Source organism: Mercenaria mercenaria, chromosome 15, assembly GCF_021730395.1.
Source record: "Mercenaria mercenaria strain notata chromosome 15, MADL_Memer_1, whole genome shotgun sequence".
NCBI lineage: Eukaryota > Metazoa > Mollusca > Bivalvia > Venerida > Veneridae > Mercenaria > Mercenaria mercenaria.
In genome coordinates, this window is record NC_069375.1 from 72,424,434 (window position 1) to 72,452,065 (window position 27,632).

A 27,632-nucleotide genomic window follows, 5' to 3' on the forward strand; every position below is an offset into this window, starting at 1 on the left:
ACAAAAATTTAAATTGTAGGAAATAAAATCGTTTCAAATCTTAATAAGGATCATTCAATCAAAACCAAAGTCATCTGAATAGGGAGAGCACGGATATACGGATTACGGAGTCGTGAGCTCGATTCCCGGACGTGGTGTATGTTCTCCGTGACGATTTCATAACGACCAAAATCGTGTGGAGTCTCTTAGGCGTTGGTTTCTCCACATTTATCTTCTTTTACTTGATTACTCTTTTATGGCACAACTAAGAAATTGCGAGATATGACCGTGAAAAGAATTATAAATATATCGAAAACTTGACGATTGGTTTATATTGGTCTGCTGTAGGCCTAAAAAAATCTTAGTTTCCGGTAACATGCTCAAAAAATTAGGGTGGGCAGGTAGGTAGACATTGTTTTTTTTGTTGTTGTTGTTTTTTTGTTTTTTGTTTTTTTTTTTTTTTTTTTGGAATTTTGTATATAAGGAGACTTTTCGGAAATCATTTTTGTGTCAAAAAATAAATACAAATAAAGGGTTATGCCTTTAGAGCATCAGTAAGTTGATTTCTAACATCACTGGCCATGTTTAAAGCATAAAATGTGCTGTTTTGTACCTCTTTGTTAAAAAAATGGGGAAAATATTTTTAAAACATTTAGGGTCGGGCCAAAAATATGGGGTAGGTCGATATACCGGAAACAATTTTTTTACGCCTTAGCTAACAATTTATCCTAGATGATTAGTACGACTGTTTTGCGTTATATATTAACGTCCACAGAGCCGACCGTTTTTCGTTACATTTTCCTGAACAAATGTCAGCACTGCGTTAGCCGTATACAGTTTGTTTTTGTTACTGACAAAACACTGCTGCATGTCATCCCCCATGCAACAGAAACAATGCATACACTTAAGGTTGTGACCCCGTAATAAATATCGGCACTTTACTTCGGAAATCACCGACAGTTATAGTAAGTAAATTGTTTTATAGGAAGTGGCTTGTATGTATGTGTATAATGCTAACATAGAACAAGTTCAAAGTTTACAAACTTATTGAAAACCGGTCCCTGGGGCCTGTGAATTGCATATATCTGCAACATTTAGACCCGAAGAAGGCCGAACTGGTTTGCACGAAAATTGCCGAGTTTCATTACGAGTAAATAAACTTAAAAATACTTTTTTTTCACTACAGGGAAGTAAAGCGTCTCCAATTGCAATAATGTACGTTTCATATTTCAATATTTCATTTTATGGTCACAAAAACAGTTTAAGACTGTCTATTCTTAAGACGTAGATTGTTTCTGTTCTTACTAAAGAAGGAGAAAAAACATGGAAATTATCAGATTTGTTTCAGCTTTCTTATTAGCTTGTGTCTGTACCAGTATTCGTGCACAAATAGTCGGTAAGTAAGTCTTTATTACACAGTCATGTTCAGTGTAGTGTTTGTTTTTTTTCACAATTTTACGTGTTTTTCTTTTTGTTTTTTTTTTTTTGTCTTTTTTTTCGATTTTTATGACCTCTGTTGTGTAACAATACATTATGAAATAATGGAAATAAGTTTCGTCATTTAATCTGTAGGTATTCTAAATATGGTTTTTATATTGATGTTTGACATCTCAATTTTTTTAAACAGGAAGATACATATTATTGGGCTTACTTTGTTTCTAAAATAAGTATTTTTCATTTATCCTTTCACTTGCGGAAGTATAATTCCCAATGAAAACTACAGAAAACAGTTTGACTTGGATATTTTTAAACTTCTAGTGACAAATTTAAACACATCAGCTAGAATAAACACATGTGTTCGTTTTCTGAAGAAATTCTTAGAACTAAAGAGTAGTGCATTGAAGCTGTCAAACCATGGCCCCGGAGCACAACGGAAAAGAGTGTTTTTGTTTTGGTAGTTAACGTTCTTTGTTTCGCGGGTAGCCAGCAAACGTTTACGCCGCGATAGAACGAACAATTTTCTTGTGTATCCAATGGCAAGTATCGAACCATGCTAGTGTTATGCAGACCGAAGTTCTCTCTTTTTATCTAAAATAAAATCAGGAAAAGGCTCGGTTCTGCTGTCTTTGTAGAACAGCCTAAAATACTAGAAATATCTAGTTCAACATTTTGAACGAGTGAATAAAAAAGCCACAGTTGTGATGTCAAGGATAATGTCATTTAACTGGGATATACTGTATAACGCCGGATAAAACCCTGAATTTTATTTCCACAATTGATAATTTTTCATTTTTTTTCATAGATAAACAGAGTTCCCTCTATCATATAATGCATACTGTAAAGTTTACAATTTATAGATAATGAATATATCTATAGCAAACATTTAAGCCTGAACACTTTCAAATATTCATTTGCTATATGCATTTTAGAATAAACAGTTTTACCTTCTTTTAACAGTAGCATTTTGAAGTATGAATAATAAGAAAAGTATTACTGTAAAATCTGGTAAATAAGCGTATACGCTTATAATAATTTTAGTGACACTTTTATGCGCCTATTTTTGATATGCGCTTATACTTAAGCCAAAAACTATGCTCTTATATTTAATATGCGCTTATAGACAAGGCGCGTGCGCCTATTTTAATATATTATGAATATTAACATTTCCTACCTTGGTTTAGAAAACGAAAGTAAAACATGGCCATGGACGTGTGAAGTGAACTACTTCCTTTCATTGCATAGGCCTACAGTATTTAAACATAATGAATTACATAATTTGCAAATAATGTTCAATCTCTCGGACCATTCAATAATTGTCCAACATTAAAATGGTAATATTATGTCCGTATTCTTTCCACATATTTACAAAAGAATGACAAACTGTTATGACAACGCAAACAACTCTTCTGGTATTCAAACATTTTCTATTGAAAGGTATTTTATATTGAAAGAAGAAGGAAAATACGGATATTTAACACTTTTCAGTGTGTTTTAGTTTCATTGATATCCGTAGAAGTCTGCATAATTGATAATTTTACTAGTATGCGCATTAGCTTTCTAATATAAGCTTAAAATGTATATGTCGCGAGGCTCGTGTTTCCATGGTAACGCATTTTCTCTCATTTTTAAACAACAATGTATAAAAACGGGGTTTTTCGTTGGCTTCTGTGTCATTCTGTTAATGACTAACATGGAATATTTGGGTAATATTATAAGCAAAATACAAAGCACTTAACATGGTACTCTATTTTTCTTAAAATTTAAAGTAACCATGGCAACAGAGATGTTTAAGATAGCTTATACCTTGCTTTTTGTCGTAATTTCTTATAAAAAAAATATTGAATAAAATGATCTTTCTTGTTAATGTAGCTTTAAAATATATTATTTCTAACGTAAGTTATTTTTCATGTTATTTACATTAATTTAAACAATTTTCACTGCTTAAAAAAGTTACAGCAGTACTCTTCGTCTGGCATTTGTCATGGAAAATTGTTCAGTGTGCTGCTATTATTCTCAAGGATATTGTTGAAATGAAAATAAAAAGCCGAAGCTGTGCTCCTCAAATAGATCGGTGTCAACGCTTTTGAATTTTACATTTAGTTATATAGGTCACGGGCTTCGTTTCCATGGTAACATCAATTCAATTCAAGAAACCACAATTTTCTACTGAAATCTTAACAATTTTAGATTTTAGTTTTAGTATTAAATAACAAATTATCGACGGAAACTGAAAAATAGGTATTACAAATCAAACTGCTGTTTTTTATTTGAAAATGGCAGTAACAAGTAATTTTTCGCCCGCTTATAATCCAAATAACCTTGGTTACATTCATCCATTTTCTTACATTCCGCATAACATTTCAATATAACTACAAAAAAGAAGCAAAATAATAATTATTATTCAGAGCAAAAGACTCATGAAAAATATTTCAGCAAATAATGGTTATTTAAAAATAGTTCACATGAAGAAAATGCACAGAATTACGTACTTTCAAAATAAAAGCTATTAATTTTGCGCGGTAAATGACACGTAACGTCATGACGTCAATGACGTCATTTTAAGGCAACATTGTTTTGAAGCGTTTCTTTGGCAATCAATTCATTATTTCTGCATTATGAAACCATAAAGCATCAGATCGGAAGCAGGTTCATAATTTGTTTTCAGAAGAATAGATATACAAACATTTAGTTTGTCGTAAACGTCGTCGTAAATCGTCACGTTAGCTTCCGGTTTGACATGTGCACATACAAATATTAAGGTAACCTACCTCCTTAACATCATATACGATATAACACATCGTACTGAATGTACCTATTATTTTGTTGTACTGAACTGAGATCTCCATTACATAAAATTATAGAAGTTGTGAAACTTAACTATATATTTACACATTACATGTATGAATATTGTGGCTATAAATGTGCTATTGCAGTTTAATGCCAAATAAAATATATGTTAAGTAACATTACGTTACGCCATGTTATGTTATGTATACATGTGCATATGTTATATTAACTTCACAAGAAAATTATCACATACCAGCGTGGCGATTATTGGAAAGCAACACTAAGTGCACTGGCGTAGTTGAATGAACAGTAGTATAAGAAATTGATTTTAAGTGGAAAATGTGATGAATATACATATTAATGTAATTTATAGGGAGCGAACAACTAAATATCTAATAATTGCATGTTATTTTATGAACGTTCCGAACAAATGGAGCACGACTTTGTTAAATGCCGTATGTTCATGCATATACTTACTGGCTATTTTTCTGCAGATTTATTCAAATGATAAGTATATATGCTACCTTTTATAGGTTTTATAATCTATGTTTGGCTAAATATCACATATAATTACGCCTATTCACAGACGTCGCTGAGTTGGACATAATATTAGACTGTAAAGAAATCATTTATATTTGGCATGAATGTTTACGTCAATGAGAAGGAGTGTCATGTGCTAACCACGTGTTCCTATCTCAAAGGTCAAGGTCACTGTTGGAGGTCAAATATCAAATTGAAATTTATCCGGACCACAACTTGGACATGCATGAACCAATATTGTTTATACTTGTCACAAATATTTACCTCAATGAGAAGGAGTGCCATGCGCAAACCCCATGTTTCCATCTCAAAGGTCAAGGTCACAGTTGGAGGTCAAAGGTCAGACTGAAGTTTGTTCTGGAGCATATTTTCTTTATGCATGGTAGGATTTTGATGTAACTTGGCCTGAATATTCACTATTATGATACGGAGTATCATACGCAAGAACCAGGCCCCAGGTCTAAGGTCAAGGTCACACTTTGAGGCGTGTTGATAATGAAACTCTCAGCAAAATTATTCTATCCGTCTTCTATAGTAACTTTATTTTCTATTGTTCCTGGTTACGTGATATTCAGTTCTGAATATATTAAAGGTAGACCTACATTATGCTCGCTCGCTAAACATAAATTTATTTGAATTGGCCAGTAATGAAAATACACTCATTTTATCGAGCCCACTTGCGGTGAGCTCGATATAGTCGCCACTTCTGGCGGTTCGGAGCCGTCCGTGCGTCCGTCCGTCCGATTTTGATCGGACCACAACTTTGACATACATGGACTATTAATCTTGTTTATATTTGGCATGAATGTTTATCTCTATGAGAAGGCGTGTAGTGCGCAAACCCGATGTTCCTTTCTCAAAGGCCAAGGTCACACTTAGAGACCAAATGTGTTGATGGGCTCGACATTCTGTCCGTGGGCATGCTTGTATATCCGTACATATGTATAGAGATTTAGTTTATTAACTATCACAGCAGCAATCTTTAAGAGGCTGTTAAAAGTCTCCCCGTACTTGGATTCAGTGTTGTTGTATTTTATGGTCCTTTGGGATCATGGAGTTCATTCAACATATGTGTAATAGAGTTCCGCCTAAGCTGGTACTAGGGGGTGGGCGTGAGAGATGTTGCACTTTTCATTACCTCTCATGAGAGACAAAATTTTCTTTTCCACCAAGATGACACCGAATGCATTATATGGCACTGAAAAATGATAATGTGGATAAAAATAAAACGTTAAAATGCAAGAAGAACGCAATATCTTCTGAATTATTCCAAAAGCGTTGCAACGGTTTTCTACCTTTTGCACAATATTTTTGGTCAATTATAAGTATATCTTGCGAAAATCTTATGTCAATAATTTTGTACTACTTGTAACTCGCTTTTTTATGGATTTTTGAAAGAAATTATTGTTCACCTAAAATATGTGTTAGTCCCTTTAGATACAAGAACTTTATCGTAACTTGTGGAAAACAATGCCACCTTGCTGGCAACTGGCGAGTGCTTGGCATCATATTTCATGACGTCAGTACGATATGACGTAACCGTTGCGAAAAAATAACTATAAATGTATATTGTAATGATAATATCCTTACACTACACATCTGCCATGCTTCGTCAAGAGACAATAAATGGTAAAGCTTTTCTATATTATGGGGCGCCGTTTTACTACTTTCTAGGCATTTTTTGATATCAAAAATGATTTCTTGATATCAAAAATTCGATTTCTTGATATCAATAATTATTTTTTGATATCAAGTAATGATTCTTGATATCAAGAAAACGAATTTCTGATATCAAGAAATCATTTCTTGATATCAAAAAATCGATTTTTTGATATCAGGAATTCATTTTTTTATATGAAGAAATGCTGTCTATTTTCGATTTCTTGATATCAAAAATTGCCGGAATTTCTTGATATTAAAAATATCCGCCTTTCTAAAAATAGACATGCAATTAGGGATAACCCCTAATTAATTTATTCAGTGCAGGGTATGGAACGCCTAGACTGTCTTGACATAATGATTATCAGTTTGTCATGTGCTTTTCCAATATATTCGGTACAAATCATAACCTTTCTTGTAGATAAAGCAGTTTGTTATGTACATTTACTAGTTTGTCAGGTACATTTCTTAGTTTATGTTGTGCATTCACTAGTTTGTGCGGTCCAATTAATAGTTCGTTATGTGCTTTTCTCAATATGTTCGGTACAAATCATAATTTGTTATGTAGATAAACAGTTTGTTATGTACATTTACTAGTTTGTCCGGTACATTTCTTAATTTGTGTTGTGCATTCGCCAGTTTGTGCTGTCCAATTGATTGCTTAAAAATATCCGATTTCATGTGAAATTACATAACGTGTACCCTTACAATTTTTGTCTTTACAAGTGGATTCTCATACACACAACAAATATACTACTTAAGTTCTTTTCGGCAATAATCTATTTTCGGAAACTTTTGAAAAGATAATTAATACATATCTGTTTATTAAAACATAACAAACTGCTTTATCTACAAGACAAGTTATGATTTGTACCAAAAGTACTGATTGGACAGCATAAGGACTAGTAAATGCACAACACAAACTTAAAATGTATCGAACAAACTAGTTAATGTACATAACAAACTGTTTTATCTACACAACAAATTATGATTAGTACCGAACATATTAAGAAAAGCACATGACGAACTATCTATTGGACAGCATAAACTGGTGAATACACAACACAAACTAAGAAACCTACCGGACAAACTAGTAAATGTACATAACAAATTGTTTAATCTACAAGACAAATTAAAATTAGTACCGAATATATTGGAAAATGCACATGACGAACTATCATGTGTACAGCACGAACTGGTAAATGCACAACACAAACTAAGAAATGTACCGGACAAACTAGTAAAGGAACATAACAAACCCTTTTATCTACAAGAAAGATTATACAATTCTATATGATCCTGTTCAATCCATCTATATTTAGATCGGGAAGTGCCGAATTTTTTATATAAAAAAAAATAGGCATGACTTCTTGATATCAAAAAACTGATTTTTTGATATCAAGAAATCGATTCTTTGATATCAGAAAATCATTTTTGGTATCAATAATTCGATTTCTTGATATTAGGGAATCATTTATTGATGTCAAGAATTCGATTTCTTGATATCAAGAAATAACACGATTTCTTGATATCAAGAAATAACACGATTTTTTGATATCAAAAATTCATCTCCTGATATCAAAAATTCTATTTTTTTGATATCAGAAAATAGACAGCATTTCTTGATACCAGAAAATGAATTCCTGATATCAAAAAATCAGTCACATTGTTTTTATATCAGAAAATAGATTTCTTGATATCAGAAAATAAATTCTTGATATCAGGAAATTGATTTTCTGATATCAAAAAATGTGACTGATTTTTTGATATTCAAGAAATGATTTTTTGATATCAAGAAATGGAATTCTTGATATCAAGAAATCGAATTTTTGATATAAAAAAGAAACAAAGGGAGATAATAAGAAATTTACAAACTTGCATTTCTAATGAATTTTGGCTAAATATGTAACTGTCAATGTAATACTTTTCTGCTTATAACCGCTCCTGAGGAATGTTCGATTTATCAAATTTATACTAAAATAACTATATTTTCGCCGGTCAATCGGAATATGAAAATACAAAACCTCAAGTAAAATCTAACATGTATTAAGTGCGCTGTGACAAACAAGATGTAAATGATCAGATGCTATTAACGTTTTTGAACTAAATCCATTACAAGTACAAAGTCCGATTAACCACCTTTAAGTTAAAATACATTCCATAAGACTCCTGACCATCATACAAGCTGCAGACGTGCAATAAACACGTTGATAAAAACTGATAAACAGGACATTTAGCAGTTTTGGTAAACATGACACAAAAGAGTTTGTTTCAGTGTCATTAATGTATTCATCACACTATAACAATAGTTCGGTTTTATCTCTTACATAATCCTATTGAAATACATACACTTTGTCACGTAAACAAATATTATTGACTTTCTTGCTTATAGACAGAACAAGTTAACTTAAGGGAGATAAAAGCTGTTATTGATACATACTTTCTGAGTTGTTTCCCTTTTTAAGACTGCATAAAAAATAGATAAAAAGCTAAGAAATTGATATAAAACATATTCTGTTATTTTCAATCTTTTGAATTTTAAATTACCTTTATAATAATATTTCTTATTCTTAATAACAGTTTAGTCGTGCATTTTCTGATTTATAAAATCAATTCCAAGACTATGTATTGAGAAAATACATCTTGACGGTGGTTAGATTATGGAGTACACCGATTTTCATTTTCTTCAGATTGTTTAAGACAATAGAACTATTAACTGAGTTTGAGAAAAAAAAACACCAACAAAGAATAACAGAACCTAGTTTGTAAGACAAGGTTGTAAGTTGTTACCGTAATACTTTGAACACAATACAATATGAGAACTCCAGGGAGAAAAAAAAAACATATAATATATTATGAAGGAAAAAAATAGAAAGGGAAAGAAAATAGAAAGGCAAGGGGGTTTAGCGCGTAAGTTTTCTATCTGTGTGACCGGGTGTTTTTGGAGGGAGTGGGCTACGACCTATTTCTAACTTGATAAAAACAATATTAAAGCGCTTTGACTTTCAATCTTATGATATAAGAGCATAAAAGGTAGCATAAAAAGGAACATTTAAATAAATCTATTATAATAGAGATCACAATAATTTCTGTTTCAAAGAATTTCTAATCTATCAAGGGGATAAAATCTCTCCACTGACTTTCGAAATTTTTTTTAACTTTAAGGTTTTAACTGCATTGTATTTATTTCCTTTAAATAAGTATTTGATAGTGCATGTTTCTCGATGCAAAGCCAATACTCTTTTATACATATCTGAAAATATTAATATTATACATAGCGTGACATTGTCCAAAATACTCCATAGAATTGCAAAAACTCACGTAAATAAAAAAGATAACACATTACGTAACGCACCATGTATGAACTTCTGACGCCAGTGTGGAAAATATTGACGTTTCCAGTCCTATTGCAACTCTAAGGAGAAATATTTACATTCGCCCTTTTATTTTCCATAGAAAATTATGACGTTCATTCTGTATGAACAGCAAAAGGAAAGGCGCGAAAAGTACGTCAACGCTGCTTAATGATAATGGGCCGCTGTTTTGACGACGTCCACGTATATAGTCAGGGAGAACGTTTCAGCGCTAGCGATTCATGAATTTGCTGATCCTATTTTGTCGTTCATTTCGCACGAACACCGACACAAACATTCATTTCTTAATTAGTATCGAATACGAATGCATTTCACCTGTAGTTTAATATATATAAACCGTACAGACACTAATAAATGGTTATTTTTATTGTTTTGAGTTCACAAATTGTCAGACATATAAAACACAACATAAAAAAGTAAAAAGGAATATATCATATACGCCTCAAGTAAAATAGTTTAAACCCATAGAAATCATTGATTTAGGTTATAACTATTCTACTGAAGCAGAAATATTTATAGGTTATTAACTTTGTATGTGGATATATGCACGAGTTCTGCAGCGGTAATATTGCGCGACTTTAGGAGCGCAATATTATCCGGGAAAGAATACAATACAATACAATACAATAAGTTTTATTTCAAGTCGGCAAGACACAAACATATGAAACATAAGCTCTGATGAGCTTTTTAACCGACCATTAACAAATATATATGAGGTCAACAAGAATATAAATAGCTGTAAAAGAAAATGTTATATATCTAAAAAGCACACAAATTAAGCACATCTAAAGCTGTGGAAAAGCTGCTGATCCTGACCATAGGCCTAAAAACTTCTATAAGAACTTCATGTAAATAAAAAACTGAATTAGCAAAACCAGCACAAAAGTGCGACAGAAAAGAAAAATGGTTTTAAAAAATCAATTATCCCCTCAAATCAGATTTGAAAGGAACTGATCAGCAACTTTCTCACAGAGAGCAAACACATTGAATATAATATTAAGGAACATGGTTAAACAATCAGTGATCATATAAAACAATGCGACACATATAAAAACAGAAAGGATATTATGAGGACATGCAATAAGTTACCATGCATAAAATAAGTGTAGTTGCTGACTGCAAAGTTGCACTAACTATCACAAAAGCAAGCACAATACAATAATAATAAGCACAAAATGATATGCAAAACTATTACAAAAGCAAACACTAAGCTCAGAGTAATAAACATGCGAAAGAGTGCATATATACACATATAAAGTTGATAACCTTTTTATTACATATCCACTATCAAATAATAAATTTATATCTAAATTTATTATTCTGGAACGATAGACAGGAACAATGCGAAAATAATTTCTCTGAAAATGCAATAAACAAATCAAATAGACGCGCATTAATAAATTCCGTGAAAATGACGTCAACTTGTTGTCGCAACCTGAGCGTGAACGCCATGGATGTCACGCAATTCTTTCCATTACAACGTTAATAAAACATTCCACGACCGATATGAAAGCGTTCCACGTCATGATATGGAAAAATATTGCACGAAAGCGGTCCATTGAAACCCAATGGTAAATATTTTTAGGTATGTAATAACTAACGTTATTGACGTAAGGTGTGATTATACAAGGCTTAACATCAAATATAAGTCTTTAAATATAAAATTTCTTAACTTTTCCGTATCAGTTAAGAACAATATTATATCAGTAATTTGACGCGAATTCAATGATATCTCGTGTTTTCGGGTGACACCCCGCCAGGAAAATAACATAATGAAATCTGGAAACAATTGTCGTGTCGTCGCCCTACTTTTGTCGTGTCGAGGGACAACTGTTTTCGTGTCCTCGCGCTAGTGGTAGCACGCTCATGACAAAAAAAAAATATGTTGATGTAGACGCCAATATATCACGAGCTCGATGTAGTTTTATTGCTATTTTTTGTATAATTATTACCTTTGTATACGAGTACATTCTATAGGAAGGTTTAAAATTTATTTGTAAAATATAAGTCTGAATATCATCACAAACCATTGTTATACCTGTAGAAGTCTGAACTGAAATAACCACGCCGTCCAATCGTCCAATGTTCCCAGAATATGTTAAGTATAAGTCATAGCTGTATTTGACTTATGAAACTTTTCTCGACTAGTGTCTAACATGACTCTGTCTTATGCATGTAAACAAAAAGATACACCAGAAACATTTTGTAAACTACCGTTACCTGTAGCCAGATACAACAAAGATATTGTCTAGGAATCGAACCTACACGTTAAGTTCATGCCATGTATGTGCGACAAACACTCCTACCAAGACACTGTGCAGTCTTTGTTTTCAACGCAGTTAATTTCTGACATTATATACCTATTTCTTACGTAAATCATCAGACGAAATGATCCGAATGCCAGATCCACCTTAGTATAAGAACTCGCCGAAAGGTCATTTTTGAAGGTCTAATTAAATTTATAACTTTTCAGAGATACGCATTGTCGAAATAGGAACCAATTACAATTATATGACTCTTTAGAAACGCTTCTGAAAATCTGGCATGTTTTATACACATCTTTAAGATATCCTTATTGTTTATATTACAGGTAGTGACTATGAAAACTGTATTGTGGTGAGTTCTTTGATGCAAAACATATTTTCACAACGTAACGTACACGTTAATTTGATCTCCGGGACGTTGTACGACGTAAAAGGTAATATAAGCAGAGCAACTTTAGGGCTCAGCAGTTTCAGAACTAGGATCCTAAGTCTCGATCCAGACTATACAAGGAAGCGATTGTATATTTTTGATTCAAATACAGCCGCCATTTATGCTTTAAATAATTTTGACTGGGTGAGCAATTTCACAAATATGTCAGTCACAGTGATTCATGACGGACTGTCACGTTACTCAGCTCGAATTGCAGTAGACTGGGTCTCGAACAATATATACTGGACTGATCCTTTGTTTGGGTGGATAGTTGTCCAGTCTGGAAGCAAGACCAACACGTACAAGATTCTGATACAGGACGCTCTAGAAAAGCCGTATGCGCTGGCGGTGGACCCTGTTAATAAGTAAATATTTTTTAGTAAAGTATTTTTTCTTTATATATTATAAATGTCGTACTGATAGTGAATGAAAGTAAGCTGCTAATGACTTAAGAACCCTCAATCCCTGTGGAAGCGTCCTCTTGTACTATATATACAATGTTTTATTCTCTTTCGTTATAGCAGAAATATTACAAAATGAAATATTTAGTCGTGTTGGCTTGTGAATATGTATGTTGTTCACTCAAGGTCATCACAAAAACAAAGAAATACTAGCTTATATATACGGATGTGCAGACGATAGATCACAAATGATAATAGATGGTAACAAAAGACACGATATACAAAATATTAGAAATAAAATTCTTTTAACGTTGATTTGAACGGGTAATCGCTTAAGAGACTAATTTTCAAGAGTATTTATGTAATGTATATTTTCTTAAAGATACCTCTTCTGGAGTGATGTTGGTTCAACCCAAAAGATAGAACGGGCGACATTATCAGGGGACGACAGACGGGCAATTATTTCGACTGGGCTGGCATTCCCAACAAGTATTGATGTAGACTATAGTTCGCAGAAGATAGTTTGGGTGGATTCAAATCGAGATTCGATAGAAACAGCTAATTTCGATGGAACTGGGCGCATGGTTATACGCAGATTGTCACATCATGAGTTCTACGATGTCGCCGTTTTCAGAGTAAGTTATCAATGTTAATCTTTAGGTTGATCCCAAATATTTCTGTAGAGGATTACTAAAAAGGCGTATAATTCATTTGTTTTATAGACCACTTTTTTCCGGCCTAGTTTGACATGAAAATCTACTGGTCCTCCATAGAAATTCAAGAGGTCACCATGTGACCACTTTTTATGTAATGGAAGTGTAGGAACCATTTGGGAGGAAAACAATGAATAATAGGAGGTTACACACATTACCACTTTGAACAAACAAAATATGCTAGATTCCAATTGGAGGTAACACAAACAAAACATCTTTGACAAGAATTTCCTAATTTTAGTTATAATTTTGGATCCATACTTTTTGTACGAGCATAAAATATATCAATTTAATGGTATTTCCAATTTTCAAAATTTGTCATTTCAATTATTATTCAACTTTACAATATTACACTCTGTATTAGACCAATTGCAAGCATCATATGAAACAGACAGAGCTAATACAAAACATAACTGAGCCAATATGAGAAAAACAGGGCCAATACGGGAAAAAAAGGGCCAATACGGAATTCAAGCATTTTGATTGGTTCAAAAGAGAGGGCCAATATGGAGAAGTCACTTCCGTTAGATTTTTAAATGACGCCATTTTGTTTTACATCAGAGTTATAGATAACATTTTTTCTTTCATATTTTGACAAAAAATCATCTAACATGTTCATGTAATAACCAAGTGGGGTGTACGTTTTCATAGATTACAACGATACTTCCGCTTATTCGGTACTGTGTAAAATGCAAGTGTTTCCTGTCAGAAATTCAGGCAGTTGTCAATGAAAATAATGAGAAAACACGGAAACTCAGAGTAATTAAAAGGATGAGTGTCAGTTATGAACTGCAAACAATTTCGGATAAGAATTAAACGAGGCATGGGAGTGTATAATGTGTGCTTGGTTGGTTGTATTATCTTGATCAACACATATGTGTACAATTTTGTGTCTCGTTGTGTCTCGTTGTCTGCAGCCTAAAAGGAAATGACTTTTAAAGCAGTTTTATCACAGTTTAAATGATGAGATAACTCACTAAAGAAAATAAATAGGAATTCAAAAAATAAGGTAAGTTCTAGTTACTCTTGATTAATCATTATGTCACATCAAAAATATCTCTCAAAAGTATTCTCAAGTACCTACAAACATGATACAACTCATTCTGTTTTACCGGCTAAAATGATTATGATTTCTAAAATAAGTCTAAACAACTTGTCAAGATTTTTCACCTGAACGCGCATAGCTGCCATAAGGTAACTCACTGAGTTTTTGTACTGTTACCGCCTAACAGTCGAAAGTTGAATAATAATATTATCATTAACCAAGCGATTTCATATTGGCCTAGTTATTTGTCCTCGGGCAGTCGTATTGGCCAAATAACAAGGCCAATATGAAATTGCTTGATTAATAACATTATAGTATATATCATAGGGTTGAACGTATTTTCAACATAGTAGGATATATGACTGCATTCATATGCTTATTGTCTATCTGGGCAGCTGAGTGTTCGGTTCTTTAACATAACGTATGGTATAAAGTATAAGCTCTATAGAACTTTAACGAATATTATCATTTTTACCTTTGTATGATTTTTTGTCGTAAATGCACCTTGTGTACATTTTTAATGTACCATACAAATTGTTTTACCTAGAATTATATGCATTTAAATTACTTAAACGAAATGCTATCTTATATTACTGATATATATCTTTGGAAAGCGGCGTATGAATTAATGCTATAAACTTATACGATTTAAATTACATGTACCATTAAACCTTCTTTTCAAATAAACAGTAATAAACAGTCCGTGTCCTATTAAAGTATACTAATATACAACGCTCTATCAATAAATCTTGCAAGCATGGGATATCGTTCAGTCTTATTCAATTTCCCACTACAAAGAACATGTTCGTTCATATTTATACATTTTTTATATGTTATATATAATTATACATATTTATACACATTTATACATTAAAATGAACCAATATCAATGACTAATATCGACAAGATATTATTAACAAAAACAAAATTTAAAGAGCTATATTTTCATTCATTTACATGAAAATGACCTTTGACCCTTAAAATCACATTTGAACTTGTCTGATTTCATACGATATCTTTATTACTGACCTTGTGGGACATATATACATTAAAATAAATCACGAGCAGTTACTAATAATGATTAGAAATAGCTGTTATATTTCGAACAAGAATCTATTTATGCAATTTTTTTTATGCAAATGTGACCTTTGACCTTTGATATAAGCTTTACCCTTGGCAGTTTTTGGGTTACATTCTGCACTGCTGACTTTGCCTGACATACAGACATTAAAACGAATTAATTTCATTGAATAATAATGTGAATATATATTAAGCAGATTTAAAAACGTAAAGTTAACATTTTTTCACATGTTTGCATGAAAATGAACTTTGACCTTCAATTATCAGGGTTGCCTGTGACGTTTTGCAATAAGATTTGCATTTCTGACTTTGGCTGATAAATACACATTATATAAATAAATCTGAGTGACTTATAGTGACAAACTAATTTTTAACAATAAAAATAAATTTCAAATATGCCATTTTTTTGTGATTTGTACATACATTTGACCTTTGACCTTAAATATTAAGTTTGCCCTTCATTCCTTTTTCATGAATTTCTTTTTGTTGACATTGGTTGACATATATACATTTACTGACACGCAGGTAGTTACTGTAATTAAACAGTGAAAAAACTGGTAGACGTAAACTTTAACCTACCCCCTAAATTTTCACAAGTGCGTTTTACATCCCCTATCGCGAACATAAGTGAATAAAATAGAGATAGGCACGGCTTCAACACTTAAGAAATGCGTTTTTATGGAGGATATGAAATAATGTTTCCAAAGAAGTATAAACTTCTTTTGGCCTCAATTGTTGCAATAAAAGTCCGTGAGCTCTCGGACCAGTAGGTAAGAGCGTTGGTCTACGGATCGCCAGGTCGTGAGTTCGATCCTAGGGTAGGGCGTATGTTCTCCGTGACTATTTGATAAACGACATTGTGTCTGAAATCATTAGTCCTCCACCTCTGATTCATGTGGACTTGCGGAGAACAGAATTATACTAGTACAGAATCCAGGAATACTGGTTAGGTTAACTGCCTGCTGTAGCATGACTGAAATACTGTTAAAAACGGCGTTAAACCCAAAAACAAATACACAAACAAACAAACAAAATAATCAAAATGTGCTATCTAGAGTTATATACAAAAATAGTTTATCATGCACACACTTGATATAGGCCATGAGAATTTTCAGCATTACAATGATTCATTGACCTTGCATGATCAGTGTTACTTTCAGATACATCCTGCAATACACTCCCAATTTATAGTTACTTTAACGTTTAAGAATAGCCCATGTCCATCTTACACTAGATCTTTATCTTGATATATTTACTTCAAATATAGAAAATTCTCGTTAGATATATTTAAGGTCGCAAAACACAAATGAGCCGCGCCATGAGAAAACCAACATAGTGGGTATGCGACCAGCATGGATCCAGACCAGCCTGCGCATCCGCGCAGTCTGGTCAGGATCCATGCTGTTCGCTAACAGTTTCTCCAATTCCAATAGGCCTTAAAAGCGAACAGCATGGAGCCTGACCAGACTGCGCGGATGCGCAGGCTGGTCTGGATCCATGCTGGTCGCAAGCCCACTATGTTGGTTTTCTCATGGCACGGCTCATATGTCAATCGTGTATACAGTACGGAAGAGCATTAGTGCCAGGTGCGTTTAATTTCATATCCGTAATTTTCGAGATACTTACTCGAAATATCGTGTGACTAACTCGGAACTTCGAGATATTTAATAAAAACTTTCGAGATACTAACTCGAAATTTGGACTTAGTAATTTGAAATTACTTAATATAAAAACATCGAAAATTCGAAAATTCGTATAAACTTAGTCGAAATTTCGAGTTAAAAACACGATATTTCGACTTGGTATCTTGCCCTTATATCCGCAAAACTTGAACGTCTGTCCGTCTGTCAAAGGCCAAAAATGTAATGGACGACTTTTAACTCTTCGAAGTGAAATAATCATCTACACATCCATAAATTGTACTCAACATGTCTTGAACATATACTACCAAGCATCAATGAATGACCTTACCCTTAGCCTCTATAGCTACTCAAGATTTCAAACTCTATCTAGAATATATACCTTTTATTTAAATGTACGTAATGTATAATAGCGGCTCAAACTAGGTCGAAAACCTTGCCGATGTGGTCAAAACAGCGAAATGTGCAAAGTTTGAATACTTCGCGGTCTAGATGTATCCAGGTACCCAGTTTTCGTCGGACTCATTACTTCACGTTCATGTAGGGTATGTCTATATTTCAATGTCTTTTTGGTTCAAACTGGATCGAAAACATTCCAGGCTTAAACATGATTTATATAGTGATATTTTATGAGCAAACGCTGCCCGGTCATCTTAATCACATGACTCTGTAGGGCTACCCGACTGATACATCAGGTACCTAATCTTGGCCAGGGCCTATACATCAACGTAAACTATTGTAGTTAGTAACTAGAAATGTCGAGTTAGTAAATAACACACACACTAATGCTCTTCCGTAATACAGAGCTACCCGTATATTTGTAATTAAATATCAAGAAATAACAGTCGTTTATTCTTTATTAAAATCCTACGGAAGACTATTAGGGACATTTTGTCTTAGTTTTATGCATAACCTCTTATGCATGACATATTATGTGTTAGGTTTTAACAGTTACCTCTTACATGATACGTATTACCCCTAAGGTGTTATATCTTGTGTGTTACTTATCAAAAGTTAGATTTGCCTAGTTCTCAATAGGGAAAATGACTGGCGGACGTTAACGATTACTGCTTGTGGCACTTTACCCCTTTTGGTGACCACTAGAGCTAAAACTAAAAAAAAAACTTTAAACGATCTATGCTATGAACGCATGATGGATCTTGATCAAACTTGTTCTGTACCAGCATTATAAGGTAATTTCCAAATTTGTTTCAAAACGCACAATGGTTCCCTTTTAGGGTGCTCTAGACCTAAACACAGAAATACCTTTAAACATTTTTTTCATGAAGTCTTTTGCTGATTTTTCATTAAACTTTGTCTGTAGTTTAAACACAGGGCATTTGATCCCTTTCTGAAGCTATTAGAGACAGAAATAGAAATACCTCCTCTTAAACAACTTTTTCTGATGACCACTTGTTTACCATCATAGTATACATATGTAGGCAAGACTACATAACAAGGATAAGGTCTTTAACTCAGTCATGGTGTTTTCTTTTGGCATAGAAATTAGTTACGTTTCGCATAGAATTCCATATTTTTTCCACAATGCTTGATATATAAATTCGAAACTTTGAACACTTGCTTACCATCATGGTCATATATAGTACAAGATATATCCAGATCCGCGAATACAGGTAGATTGTTTGTCTTATCTTTTTTATCTTTTGTCAGATATTTTGAACCCATACTTCCATTAATTCTTCGAATAGTCGAGTGCGCTGTCAACAGACATGCTTGTTGTTTCTTGTTGTTTTATGGGAGATATAAACTTGTTCTTGTCAGTACGTCTCTCCGAATATATGTCATGTATATCTCAAAAAGTATTTAACCTTGAGTGACTAGACCTAGGTTTGTTATTAAACATGTTACGTTGTATTTCTGGTGTTGTGGTTTGAGTTTTCAAAGCCAGACCATGGCCATGACTTAAATAAAATATACTTATTGTAAAAGAAAGTCGGGGTTTGGCTGTTCCTAAAAATAGAGAATGGCTTAAACTGGCACAAATGGGCATACGCAGTATTATGTATTTCATTACTGCACATAAACAGATTCGATAAAAAAAATACATTTCTTAATTCCTAGTGATTAATTTGAGTTTGTTGTCTTGCAGGATTATATATATTTTATTACTGCCCATAAACAGGCTAAATAAACCCATGTCTTATTTTTTGTCTCTGTGTGTGTGTGTGTGTGTTTTTTTTTTCTCGGTTTATCTTGCTGCATTATATATTTCATTACAGATCTTGTGCGTCGTCTTTTGTTAACTGCGCAGTTAGTAATCTCTGAACTAACTTATGTCTGTAACTGGGCACTATATTTATACAAACTGTATACTTTATCTATTATAAAGTACGATAGCCACAATAGAGAGTATATTAGTCCTTAGACATAAGATGAAATACCTAATTCCTAACACCTTTGACTCAAGATGTAAGATAAAATACCTAAAGCATAATTGTGTACATTTTATATAAATAAGACTTTAGTAGGAATTCGTAGCTCGCACCGCACTAAGGACTGAAGGTTTCTTCCATCGTATTTATAAGTTCACCATGATTATTAAAAGCTATTTAACACCTTACACTAACGTTTAAAAACAAAACATTTATCACTTCAGTAGTTTAGTGTCCCTTTTTCAGCTAAGAATTTCAATGAAAATATTCTTAAAGCGTACGTGCGATTTTTGCTACAAATCAATGTTCTGCGTAAACCCAAGTTAAATTTACATAAAACTTCCCCGAGGCAAAGGAATTGGTTCAAATGTAATAGAAGTGTCCCCTAACCAAATCTGTATCATATCCAATAGTAACTTGTTTTTCACAGATACAGTAAAAACTGATATGATGAAATGAAAGATGTTTTCATCATGTTAAATAAATAGGTGATTAAATCAAGTGTTAATAGCTCTCTATATAGCATCTTGTACATATGAAATTTATGAAACAGTTGTTAGGTGTTAGACAACAAACAGTAAATGCCGCTGTGTACGGCGAACTAGGAAGATTCCCGTTATATGTTTACAGAAAAATAAGAATAATAAAATATTGGTATAGATTACAAACAAATAAAGATCCACTGGTGTATAGGATTTATAATATGAAGAATAATAATGGTATTATATCAAATAAGTGGTCTGATGATGTCAGATGTATGTTAAATGAACTTGGATTTGCGTATATATGGAATGATCAAAATATTACAAATGTAGAACTGAATCAAATAATTCAGTGCATAAAAGACCAATACTTACAACAATGGTATAATGAAATCAATAACTTGCCTAAACTAGACACCTATTGTATAATTAAAGATGATTTTGTAATAGAAAAGTATTTATGTTGTGTAAGTAATGTAAATCATCGAAAAGCTTTGAGTAGATTTAGATGCTCAGCTCACAAATTGTTGATAGAAGAAGGTAGATACAGAAATATTGAAAGACAGAATAGGATATGTATTCATTGTAATATGAATGTAGTTGAGAACGAATTTCACTTTTTACTAGTTTGTCCGTTTTACAGAGATATAAGATATAGCTGTTTACCACATTATTATTATTCTTGGCCTAGCTTACATAAGTTTAAACATATTATGAAATCGAACCAAAAAAGTATGATAAATAAATTAGCAAAATATATATATTTAGCAAACTGTAAAAGAGAAAATGTTCCATAACTGTATAAAGTTTTTCATTTTACGACTATCTTCATAGTAGTTTGTCATACATTAATTGTATGTAACTTGTACCCTGTTAATCATTATTTTCATACTTTTCTCATATATTAACTTTTTGAAATCTTGTTTTGTACCGTCATATTACAATGTTATATTCCATGTTCGGCAATGAACATATTGTATGTTTTTGCCTAAATAAACTATCTTGAATCTCTAATCGCTGTACATGTTTGGGAATTTGAACACTATAGGTTTGAGCAGTCTTACATTCTGAGTCTTTGCTATATATCTTCCTATGGAAACCACACATTTCACAGTATATATTGACATCTTCTTAGCGTACTTTCTTACCGATCAAATACTTTGGTAACAACAGACCACGCGGAATGTAGATTCAAGTTAACAGAGCTATTCGGTCGAGCTTTGTGAAAGGAAATATTATACATTCTACATATCAGTAAAGGATTCAGTTCATGTTCCCCGCTTCACCTCACCTTACGTGTATAATCTAAGAGGTAATAAATAAATCGTAACGCGTAATACATCAAACATAAGAGGTAATGTATAAAATTAAGACAAAATGTAGTATGTGTCCTACTGTATAGTCCTTAGGAAAACCAGTAAGACAAATCTTCTAATTTTATATTGAATAAAACATATAATAATTCATATGAGAAAATTAGACCCATCGTGAAAATCACCACAAAAGCCGAGACTGTTCGCTAGCTTTCGGCCTACTCCGTATTTTCGGCCGATGTCTAACAAGTAATCCCTTTTTCGCCAATGTACCGTTATATAATACTGCCAAGTCTAAGTTTAAATTTACAGTGTAGGCATAGGAAAAAGAGATCAATGTAATTGCACCTTTACTAATCCTACCAGGTGTTCTGTATTACAAAAGTGCTTCTGTTGTGACATTTCGAGACAAGCAAAACTGTATTATCTGCACTATAAAATACTTACTGGTATTTCATTTTATTATCGGCTTGTTAAAAGTTATTTTTTACCATAAGTAAGTTGACAAAATCATAGGAACCAGTGGTTCAGGGTTAAATCAAACACATATTAATAAATCCTAAACGATTTTGTTGTGCAAAAATGTATATTATTGTGTTTTAAACCGTTTTCGTTTTCTACTCTATTGTGTAATTGCAAGGGAAGTAAACTAATAAATATCTCTGCTTTAAAGTACTAGCCCAAGGCAAGAGTTGACATTCTTTGCGGATCACAACTTTGAATTAAATATTAAAATTTCTGTTATTGATATTAGCAAAACTATCATACATTGCACATTTGTGAAATCATTTTTGTTAATGGACTTGGAAATCAATTTCTAGACTTTATTTAATGTATTTCTATCAATGAAAATGTTAGGGTCTATCTCTATACAGTAATTTCAAATAAATTATAACTACATGTAATCGGAACCTAAATGGTATTTGGTGGATTAATCAGAATACATGTGTAAAGGTATTCTCAACAAACACATTACATTTGTATTATTTACCGTACAATCACTCAAAAATAATTTCTACTGTCTTACAATCAGATGGAAGCTCGCTTTTACAGTGCTTTGTTTGATGATCATGATTATGAAATAAAGGTTTTAAGTAGTTTTTTTTTGTAATCAAAAGACTGCACATTTATTGTTATGTCGTGATATCGAGCAAGCAATTAGTGTCGAGCCAGCTCGAAAATCGTACTTCAAGTTTTAAAAAGCAGAATTTTAATATAATACTGAAACTGCGATCTGCTCAAGATCATAACTCCAAGATTAAAACCCGTGCAAGATCGGATATATTACAATTCAAGTTTTACAAAATCTTTATAGATTACTCCCGGTATTATATTTCAAGCCTGCTCGAATTTTCAAAGCAATCGAATGTTAAACTGGGATTGAATTTGAGACAGCTGGATTTCGATCTTGCATTAATCTTATTTGCGAGCTTCGAAAATCTAGCTCTGAATGTCGAACAAGTTCGAAAATCAAAGTCAAATTTTCAATCTGAATACCGAGCAGGTATTGAATAAAAAGCCAGTTTAAAGATTGCAATTTATTTTTTTAAATGCCGATTCAGAAATTCATGCTAGCTCAAAGTATTAAGTTTAGTTTAAACTTATTTGTTCAGCTCGATTGTGATGAAAACTTCAAGCTTATTGTAACCACCCTCGAGTTAACTTCCTGGAAAAACAGTACTAATGTCATATCAGAAGTCATGGTCGTGACCCCAATGGGGCTCAAGCGGCCGTCACATTATCCGCTAGATCACTGCTCCCACCAAAATATTTGCATTTCGACCTTCATGCTGACTGCATTTTTCAATTCTGCCTCTAAATTCAATGATTTTTTTATGCCCCCGAAGGGAGGCATATAGTTTTTGAACCGTCTGTCAGTCTGTCAGCCTGTCGGTCTGTCCGCAATTTTCGTGTCCGGTCCATATCTTCGTCATCGATGGATGGATTTTCAAATAACTTTGCTTGAATGTGTACCACAGTAAGACGACGTGTCGCGTGCAAGACCCAGGTCCGTAGCTCAAAGGTCAAGGTCACACTTAGACATTAAAGGATAGTGCATTGATTGGCGTGTGCGGTCCATGTCTTTGTCATCCATGGATGGATTTTCAAATAACTTGGCATGAATGTGTACCACAGTGAGACGACGTGTCGCGCGCAAGACCCAGGTCCGTAGCTCAAAGGTCAAGGTCACACTTAGACGTTAAAGGATAGTGCATTGATGGGCGTGTCCGGTCCATATCTTTGTCATCCATGGATGGATTTTCAAATAACTTGGCACGAATGTGTACCACAGTAAGACGACGTGTCGCGCGCAAGACCCAGGTCCGTAGCTCAAAGGTCAAAGTCACACTTAGACTTTAAAGGTCATTTTTCATGATAGTGCATTGATGGCATGTTCGGTCCATATCTTTGTCATTCATGCATGGATTTTATAATAACTACGCACGAATGTGTGGCACAGTAAGACGACGTGTCGCGCGCAAGACCCAGCTCCATAGGTCAAAGGTCCTAAACTCTAACATCGGCCATAACTATTCATTCAAAGTGCCATCGGGGGCATGTGTCATCCTATGGAGACAGCTCTTGTTTAATTTGAATTTCGTTTTCCGAGTTGGTGCGAAATTCAGTTCAAGCAAATTCAACGTCATCCTTTCAAAAATTTAAATTTCGATCTTCTACTTCTCGCTTGCCCAAAATATGCCGCCTCAAACTCAGCGTTATGAAACTTACGAAATTTAATTCAAGCTCGAAAGTCAGTTCCTTATGATTTCAATTTTCAACAGTCTCGATATTCAATGCTGGCTCGAATAAAACACTGAACATTTCAGTTTCGAGCTTCGAGCAAGATCCAATTTTTGAAATTTTAAATTACGATCCCCAAGCTGTATAAAATAAAATATTGGCTTAAATAATCATATTATGGAGCGTCCACTAATTAATAAATCCATACACGTGTGCAGTTTAGCGGGTGAGAAGATGATCAATCTTACCGTTAAGAAGCTTAAATTCCGTAAGACTTGACGAAAATATACGCGAATGTTCGAGTCTTTCCGATAACGAAAAATAAAACCTATTCTCATCTGCAAAAGGCTTAAACAAAGACCATTTTCCTCCTACAAAGCTGAAGTTAATATGAAACAAAAGCTAAATGAATATAGATTACTAAGTCGTTTGCAATGGTCTTCAAAGGCAAATAAGAATCTATTTGTTCTTTGTTAAACAGAAGAAATTTCAGCAAAGTATCCATATTTTACTATATATCTAATTGTAGATAGACAGACATAAAGTATACGCAAAAAGAGACCATTTTCTATTAACTGATTTTGAAAATAAAATATTCATAAGAAAGACAATGCATTGAATATTATCAATTCTTTTGCAAAGCTAAAACACCTATAATACTTTTCCCATAAATTTAAATAAAATAAAGGACTCCTTCTTTGCGCTATGTAAAATATTTTCACTCGTGCGAAAAATCGATGGGTCTAATTTTTCCATATGATTATTTGTTCATATTTTCAAATGCGAAGTCTCTTATACTTTAAATCTACAACGGATAAGGTTACAAAAAAGTCCCTCTCAGTATTAAAATTTATTTATAAAGCTAGAATAATATAACATAATTAAAAATACATTAGACGAAAATTCCCATTAGAAAATGTGACACAATTAACAACTTAATTGTATCTGTGTAAACATAGGAATCGATATCTAAACAGCGCTGCCTGTTAAGTTTAAAATTTCACACACACTTAATACGTGTATGGCTTAGCACAGAATCGATTTGTAATACAAATAAAATACAGTAATGTTTAAACAAATGCCTGTTATACATGACAGCTAAATCTACAAAGTTTAATACAGTTAGTTTATGTATTTTGTCAAAATAAAGGTATCTGATGAAGATTTTCTACACGAAAAGAAGCACGTTTATGGGTTGCATAAAGCCCTCACATTCCTAAATATAACTGAATAAACATTGCTTATTGGTAACAAAACAGTTATCGTAAATATTGAATCTCAAGTGAAAGTTACATAGTCGCCAATCATTTGTTAACGAGAGATTAGGTATCCAGCACTAACGGATTAATACCGTTATTAGGTCGAAAAATTCTACTGTCTAGCCTGTGAAACAGAATGCTGTATCTTTTTCATAAATAATTTGTTAATGTGTCTAGGATTTGGTCAGTGTAACATCCTTGAAGAACGAAACATTGGTTATAATCAACAAAAATACAGGTGACATATTTGAAACACTTAGAACGACAAATGGCGATCCATTTGTGGCAGTGGCTTTGTATAGTGCAGACGTGCAACCAAGTCAAGAGGGTAAGTGTTTATTTTAAGCTTTATAAACGGTGCACTTACTATCGGTGTATAAATGTTTACCACGATCTTCTTTGCTTGGACATATCATTAACATTTTCTGCCTCTTTATGATAAATCAGGAACATTTTAGTTGACTTTTAGTCGAAACACTTTATACTTTAGTTTCATATTCGCATTTGCTTCAACCATTTGGATATATTGTAAGGTGCACATAAGAGTAAAATAATATATACATTATATGCATCTCGACAGAGCCTCGTTACCGTCTAAACGGCTACCCTCAAGCCATATATTTCAATTCGAACTTTCAACCAGTGATGTAATTTTTTTGCTTGCATACTGCATGCTTAGAATAACAAAAAAATACAAATGTTTTTCTTTAAAGCACTGTTCTATTATAGCAGCTTATGAATTTTCGCATTCATTCATACAGTTCAGAACGAGTGTCATTTTACACCCTGGGTGAAAGAAGATTTTCACTGCACTAGCAAAAAAACAACGGAAAAATTCTCTCCGACTTTCAAGAATTGTAGCTGTGAAAACGACCGTTGAAAATGAAATTAAGTTCATGCTATTTAAGCCGAGCATATAACGGATGCGAAGTATTTCTCTGTTTCATGTTAAAGGGGAACCCATATTACGATTCTTGTTATGCTGTTTTGGCTTTTCCCGTTTTCTTTTACCGGAAGTTATAGGTGAAAGACCACCAGTTGTTTTCCTTTCCCACAGACTTACATTATAACATTATGGCGTCTACTGCCTTCTATACGTCAAAACATGTATACCTAATTACATGTTTTTCAAGAACTATCTTAGTTCTACCAAAATATTGGACGAAAAACATATGAATAGTGATACTTTATGTAAGTAATTTTCGTGTGAATGAGAGGACCCCCTGTTTACATCGTTGGCATGGCGGGAGAAATTTTGTTTGATAAAACTTTTTTTTCAATACACATACAATGTAGCATATTTTGTCAAAATGTATAATGAAATACTGTAAATGCAGTGAAAAAATATCAATTTTGAAACAATAATCACTTCCTGGGTTTGTTTATATGACTGACCAATCAGGACGCAAAGACGTTACCTTATTCCCAGGTATACACTTACCTCATTCCCAGTAAGTTCCCTGTACTTTTTGAATTGGTCGTCTCTGGCCTATATGCACGTTGAGCTACATTTTGTCCGAAGAATGCCGAATTACCTTACGAGAATACGTAATCACACAGAAATTGTCGATTGTCATTACGGTAACAAATCAACGATTTTTCAGCTCTTACAAAGCGGGTTATATTTGTTACTTTACAGATAGCTGCAAAAATAGAGCGTGTAGTGATCTATGTGTGAACGGCAACGAAGGCCCAAAATGTCTGTGCTCGGAGGGTTACAGGATAACTCAAGATGGATTAACGTGCGTCGGTCAGTGACACTAAGTATTCACCATTTATGCTTCACATTTTAAAACAAAGAAACAGATATACCCTTAAAGCAGTTTACTGGGGAATAGATGATATACCTTAAGGGGACGCATATTGCTACATTCACAGTTCATACAGAAATGCGGAAGGGGTGCATATTCAAGAAATCGATGGTGGGAAAGTAAAAAACATATTCCTAAACTGATATAATACTGATGGACACCTGTAATATTCAGTATTTTGTGGATAAGGATGTGGTACTATGAATGTAATAGGAAAACAGACGTCTTTGTGAAAGTACATTCAACACAAAATATTAAGCTTTTGTATAAGGAAAAAACA

The 27,632-nt window shown here is 33.2% G+C and overlaps 1 protein-coding gene across 1 annotated transcript; it reads left to right on the forward strand.

Annotated features, from left to right (window-relative positions):
* Positions 1 to 1,219: 1,219 nt before the first annotated feature.
* On the forward strand, positions 1,220 to 27,512 carry LOC128545968 (low-density lipoprotein receptor-related protein 4-like). The gene is made up of 5 exons (XM_053525686.1): positions 1,220 to 1,375; positions 12,370 to 12,838; positions 13,257 to 13,509; positions 25,719 to 25,869; positions 27,181 to 27,512. Exons 1-5 carry the CDS (start codon positions 1,303 to 1,305, stop codon positions 27,297 to 27,299), a joined length of 1,065 nt encoding a protein of 354 aa, XP_053381661.1. The 5' UTR covers positions 1,220 to 1,302; the 3' UTR covers positions 27,300 to 27,512.
* Positions 27,513 to 27,632: the final 120 nt, after the last annotated feature.

Excerpts from the sequence above, each read along its gene's own strand:
- LOC128545968 (XM_053525686.1), top strand. The coding sequence starts at position 1,303 with ATGGAAATTATCAGATTTGTTTCAGCTTTCTTATTAGCTTGTGTCTGT. Across the intron at positions 12,839-13,256 it reads GCGGTGGACCCTGTTAATAA|ATACCTCTTCTGGAGTGATG; the intron begins GTAAATATTTTT and ends ATTTTCTTAAAG. Across the intron at positions 13,510-25,718 it reads ACGATGTCGCCGTTTTCAGA|GATTTGGTCAGTGTAACATC; the intron begins GTAAGTTATCAA and ends TAATGTGTCTAG.